General features: G+C 41.7%; 1 protein-coding gene across 3 annotated transcripts in view; it reads right to left on the bottom strand.

The window, feature by feature from the left end:
- The window catches only part of AFAP1 (actin filament associated protein 1), a 184,823-nt gene that overhangs the window by 142,490 nt on the left and 36,248 nt on the right, over positions 1-6,085 (bottom strand). For all 3 annotated transcript variants that reach the window (XM_019526082.1, XM_019526081.1, XM_019526083.1), the window contains exon 2: positions 4,288-4,416. In XM_019526082.1, coding sequence (XP_019381627.1) covers positions 4,288-4,416 — 129 coding nt within the window. The remainder of the gene's footprint in view (positions 1-4,287; positions 4,417-6,085) is intronic.

Raw genomic sequence — 6,085 nt, 5'->3', positions numbered from 1 at the left:
GCACTTTTTTCTGTTTATTTCCAGAACTTTTAGAATATCCAGCCAGTTCCCAACTTCCACATAATTACTGACCAACTATCCTTAAATTTACCTATGGTTTGCTTCAATTATGGAAATAAACTGTTGATTCAGATGTCTAGGATTTAAAGTGTAATAAAGATTTTAAAGTGTAGTTCTGCCAGGCCACTGATACAATTTAATAAGTGGCTCACACTGTCCTCACAGATCTGCACTGGATAGGTATAACACTATTTTAATGACCAGAAATAGAATGATTGCTGTGTTTGGTTATATAGCTTCATTTTACTGCATTGAACATAAACAAACAAAACAACAGTTTGGTGGGGAATTTAATGTTGAACTTTTAACAGCCAGTCTTCAACTGGGCCATCATTCCAATGATTAATTACCCTAACCATTAAGAATGTGTGTTTTATTTCTAGATCGACTTGGTCTATTTTCAATTTCCATCCACAGCATCTTTAACAAGCTCCTGGAACCTCTCACTGTAAAACAATTTCAGTCCTTCAGTCATTCCTGAGGCTCTTCTCTGAATTGTTCAAAATTTGTCAACAAATTTCTTGAATTCTGGGCATCTTTCCATTCCTTCTATTGAAGCAGACACACAAGACAAAAGGAGTGCAAGAGTTCTGGGACCAGCAGGAAAACAAGCAGAGAGAGAGCACGAAAGTGAATATGATTCTATACCTACAGTCCCCTGATGAAGGCACCTTTCTCAGACAGGCAAGTCCCAGGTTTTAGTCCCTTCTCCCAGGACTGTTTACAATTTATATTTGCATTTATCCTAGATGGTCATTGGTTCATAACCAGAAAGAACCTCGGTAGCAAGGTGGCACTAATGAAGCTCAGTATCAACAAGTTAATTCCCATCTCCAGTTGATACTGGCTGTCAGTGATCATCAACTCACTTGCTATTTTTTCAAACAAGTTCCTCCTACTTAGGAGGAGCTCCCTTTAAATGAAAGAACATCTGCATTATCGTCCTTCAAATCTCTCCCTAAGATTGCCCTTGACCATAAACTTGACAACAATAAGACTGCCTACCATACTAACCAGTAGCGTCTGACTTTTTCTTTGAGCTGCCCTGTCTACTGACCTGTTAGCTCTTGTCTGAGATAATAAGCTCTTTAGGTCAGGACTGACTTCTTGATTCATGGATGTTAGGATTGGAAGGGACTTCAATGGATCATCGAGTCCGACACCCTGCCTGTGGCAGAAAAAAGTGCTCTGGTCATGTGATCCCAGCCAGATGCTTATCCAGTCTCTTCTTGAAGACCCCCAAGGTAGGGGACAGCACCATCTTCGTTGGAAGCCCAGTCCAGATTCTGGCAATCCTAAACACGAAGAAGTTTTCTGATGTCCAACCTAAATCTACTCTCTATCAGCTTGTGGCCATTGTTCCTGGTTATTCCAAGGGGTGCCCTGGTATACAGAGCATCTCCTATTCCCTGCTGGCCCCCATTTCCCACCCCCCTGGTGAATTTGTATACTGCCACAAGATCCTCCCCTCAGCCTTCTCTTGCAGAGACTGAAAAGGTCCAGGTCCCTCAGCCTTTCCTTATAGGGCTTCCCCTGCAGGCCTCAAATCATACAAGTGACCCTCCTCTGGACCCTCTCAAAGTTGTTCACATTCCTCTTGAATTGCGGCCTGACTAGTGCTGCATAGAGGGGAAATATTACCTCTCTGGACCTATTTGTGATGCACCTACTAATGCATGACAAGTGCGGTTAGCTCTGCTAATTACTTCATCACACTGACAATCCATATTCATCTTGGAGTCTACAACAACTTTGAGATCTCTTTCTGCCGCTATGCTGCTGAGAAGATCATCCCCCAGCCTATAGGTGTGCTGGTGATTTCCTCTCCCTAGGTGCAGCACCTTGCACTTGTCCTTGTTAAACTGCATCCTATTGTTCTCTGTCCATTTTTCTAACCTGTCCAGGTCCACCTGGATTTGGTTGCTTCCCATCAGTGTGTTTACCCCATAGTTTTCTGTCATCTTCAAATTTGGACAGAGTGCTTTCCATACCCTCATCCAGGTTGCTGATGAAGATATTGAGCAGCACCGGCCCAAGGACCAAAGCTTGGGGGACCCCACTGCCCACTCTTTTAAGGTAGATACCAATCCGTCCACTACCACTCTCTGAATACAACCCTTAAGCCAATTTGCCATCCACATGACTGTGTAATTGTCTATGGCACAGCCATTCAATTTGTTTACAAGAACAGGACGGGATACCATGTCGAAGGCTTTCTTAAAGTCCAAGTAGGTGACATCTACCTCGACTCCTGCATCTAAGAATTTAGTGACCTGGTCATAGAAAGAAACAAAGTTAGTCAGGCAGGATCTACCTGCTATGAACCCATGCTTGTTGCCCTTCAGCATTATATTACCCACTGGACTCCTACAAATGTGATCCTTGATAATTTTTTCCAAGAGTTTTCCCAAGGATAGAGGTGAGACTAACTGGTCTATAGTTACCCGGATCCTCCTTCCTCCCTTCTTGAAAATAGGGACCACATTGGCCCTTTTCCAGTCCTCTGGGACCTCACCTGAGCACCACGAGTGTTCAAACCACCATGCCAGTGGCTCTGCTATGACACTGGCTAATTCTTTCGGCATCCTTGGATGAAGCTCATCCAGTCCCACCAACTTATATACATCCACAAACAACACTAGGTCAGTGCTGACAGTAGGTGGGCTGCTGCTTCTGCTTCTATCTGTAATGTATTTGATAGCTTTGGGAACCAGCTATCTGCTGGTTCATGACTGGAATTCATATGAAGCACAATAGTAGTGCAACATAGCACTAATTGTAAGAGTTGTATAGTAGAACAAGTAATGTTTTTGTCAGCATCTAAAGTTAGAAAGTCACTTGTATATATTTGATGTGATGAATAATGTTTCATATTCATTCAATATTATAACCTGTGGCTCTCTCTGAAATAAAGCTACGCACCTGATTTCCTAAGCCAGTAGCCAATACTTCATTATTTGAGACTAATTAACTGCATTGGTTAGTCCGATCAATAGTCAATTGGATTTTCATCCTTTTTCAGGAGCATAACTATGCTGGCTTCCAGGCAAAATTAGGCAATTTTCTTGTTCAAGAGAGACTGAACATTTGAAATAAGCACGGCATCAGAAGATGTATAGATCTTGCTGCTAAAGGTGACCAGCCCTGGACATTTGCCATTTGGGAGGTTCCCCGTAATATTTTGAACTTCCTTTGCTGATATCCCATCTTCGGATTTGACCTCTTCTGTATTTTTAACCAGTCTTTAGCATAGTTGAAATCTCCAAAAGTGTACTGCAATGGAGTCTCCAAAAGTGAATGCATTGTTTTTGTACAATTTTAATATATTTATCTCTTTATGATCTGTTTATGTCCTTCTATTCCAGCTGCAAGAATAATGACTAGGGCATGAATGAAAGGACACAAATTAAAAATGATGTAACCACTGTATTTTGCTATAATGTACAATAACTGATGGAGTAAGGAATGTAACATGTACTACTGTTCAACAACAGTAGATTTCTTGACTTACAAAAGATCCTAATAATTTGACACACTGATTGTTGCATATGGGTTTTCTGAAAATATCAGGGTCAAAGTTAAGTTGGTGAAGTTGTTTTAAATGGGGTGCTGACATGAAAGATTTATTTAAGTGGCAACATTTAAAAAAATCCAACAACACCATTACTCAAAATTCCTTTCTGATTCTCTTTTGTTTTCCTCCCCAACATTTCCTGCAAGGGAGAGGGAGATGGGGCAACATTAACCTTGCAGAGAGTACCATGAAAAATATCACTGAGGTTGGCTTGTTTCTGGGTAAAGCAAGGTGGAGGAGGTCTGGAAAGCCAAAAAATGTATAATGGCAGCAGGCTGCTGTCAGTGCTCCATAATGTAATACTACTTTTCAACATTACCACTAATTGCAGGCACAGCCACAAATGAAATAAAGTAACTGCTAAATTCACAGATCACAAAACATGCTAGTTGGCAAACTATGTAAAGTAAAATGAATTTGTGGTTAGATTATGTTTATATTCATAGGGTGGAACATATGTTCAGTAGGCTAGGTCCTGCCCATTATCCCATTTTATTGTTTAACATAAGGAAAACACTTAGCAAAGTTACATTTAGTTTTTCCTTGTTTGTCTATGTTTGCTTCAATTTGGCTTCTGGGGGGAAAGGAAAAAAAAGCCCCTGAGCACAAGCTAATTCTTCCCATTCTGCAAGCAACAAGTCTCCAGCACTGACCTTTTGATGACTGTATCCTCAGGAGAATGTTAGTTATTACTGCCTTTTTCTCTCTGACAGTGGATGTTAGATATTCATGGTCCAACAGTTCAAGAAACAGACGTAGCTCAACTATTAACTCTTCCATGGCTGAAAAACAAGAAAAATTAAACTTTGTAAACATGAAGGGCAGACTTACTCCTCTTGCATTTAAACTGCTGTCTGGTTTTTTGCACGTTTAATCCTGCCTATATTAAATTTACCTGGAAACATACTGCATCCATCATCAGACAAATTAATGAGTACTCGCACATTTGTAGCCATCAGCACAAAATGATTACGTATGTATATAAGAGAACACCCACTCTCTCTCGTTTCTCTCTCTCGCTTTCTGTCCTCTGTTCCCTTGTACCGTTCATGCATTTTTCACTAAACGGGCATTGGATGCAATGCAGAAACAATGCTAGGAGCAGGGGGGTCCCCAGACTCAGGATTCTTCTCCACAAGGAGAACCTACCTCATAAAAAATAGTCATACTTTCTCTTGCTTGCTCTCTTTCTGGCACATTCATGTTTCATTTTTGGTTGTCCAGTGGGCCAGCTTCAAACAGCATGCAATCAAGTCCTACCTAGCAATCACCTAATAATTACGGGGCACTTTTGTGAAGAAGTGGAGATGTGGGTTGAAACCCTGTTAGGATAAGTGGGATATAAAACCCAGATCTCCCATTTTCTAGTTAAGTGCCCTAATCACAAGGATACTGGGCAAAAGGTGGGCAGGTCCCCTTCCCGTTCCAGGCATGCAAGCTGGTTTGTGTAGATGTCTACCTCTGAGCAAGCCGTGTCCTGACACAATGGAAAGTATCTTCCTGCCAAGTTAGATACAGGAGTTCACCCATTCCCCCATTCCTAACGTTTCCTATTGGCTGCCTGCAGGCAAGTTTTGTCCTGTATTTATGTGCTTTGGAGGTATGTGAGGCTACCCACCACCAGAAAGAGGAAGCTATGCAAATCCCGAGTGGAACAGATTTCTTCTCCTGAAGCAAGACGTGAGTTTTTGAAACACTATTATGCATTTTAAGGTGATTGTGTAACATGCATAACATTTGAAAATGAAAAAAAAATTAAAACCAATTACTACTAATGGATATTTTGTAAACTAGCTCAATATTTATTTTGCGACTGACAGTACCTTTTACTTTAATTACTTTTGCTTCCATCTCAGTGTTATACATGCAAAAATAAAACCCAGAACTTTACACTAGTGATGGTTTTACTTTTAATTTTTTTTAAACTAACTGAACTGTACTGTTTGTGTGATAGAAGAAATCTGACTTAGACTGTCACCTTACCTATCCATATGATTCTCATCCTCTTGCCCTTGCATATAATCTGTCTCTGTTGTCAGTCTCTTTTGCTACTCCCTACTGGGGCTGTGCAAAGCTTCGGGTACTGATTCGATTCGGAGGAGATTTGGCCCAATTCAGTGGCTGAATCTCCGAATATGAACTGAATCAGGAGACCAGTAAAGAGGTCTGAATCAATCTGAAAAATACTCAGAGAGCTTCGGAGATTCAGGCAGCCCCGCTTACCACCACAGGGAGCTGAACCCAGACCCGGACTCCATGCTGGTAAGTAGGGAGTAGAGTGGGGCTGGGGAAATGGGGAGGGGCCATGGTGGGGGCTGGCGAGTGGGGGCTTTTTTTTTTTTATTTTTTGAACAGCAGAGGATGGGGGCTCGTGACAGAGCTCCCCATGCAGCACGGGGCAGTGGGGAACAGCAGGTATCACGTCTCCTTCTCCACCCCCCCTCTCCCCCC

This window comes from Gavialis gangeticus, unplaced genomic scaffold, assembly GCF_001723915.1.
Source record: "Gavialis gangeticus isolate Ggan-Ray unplaced genomic scaffold, GavGan_comp1, whole genome shotgun sequence".
NCBI classification, from domain to species: Eukaryota; Metazoa; Chordata; order Crocodylia; family Gavialidae; genus Gavialis; species Gavialis gangeticus.
Note: the sequence above shows the minus strand (reverse complement) of the source record. Positions and strands in the feature narration are given on the sequence as shown.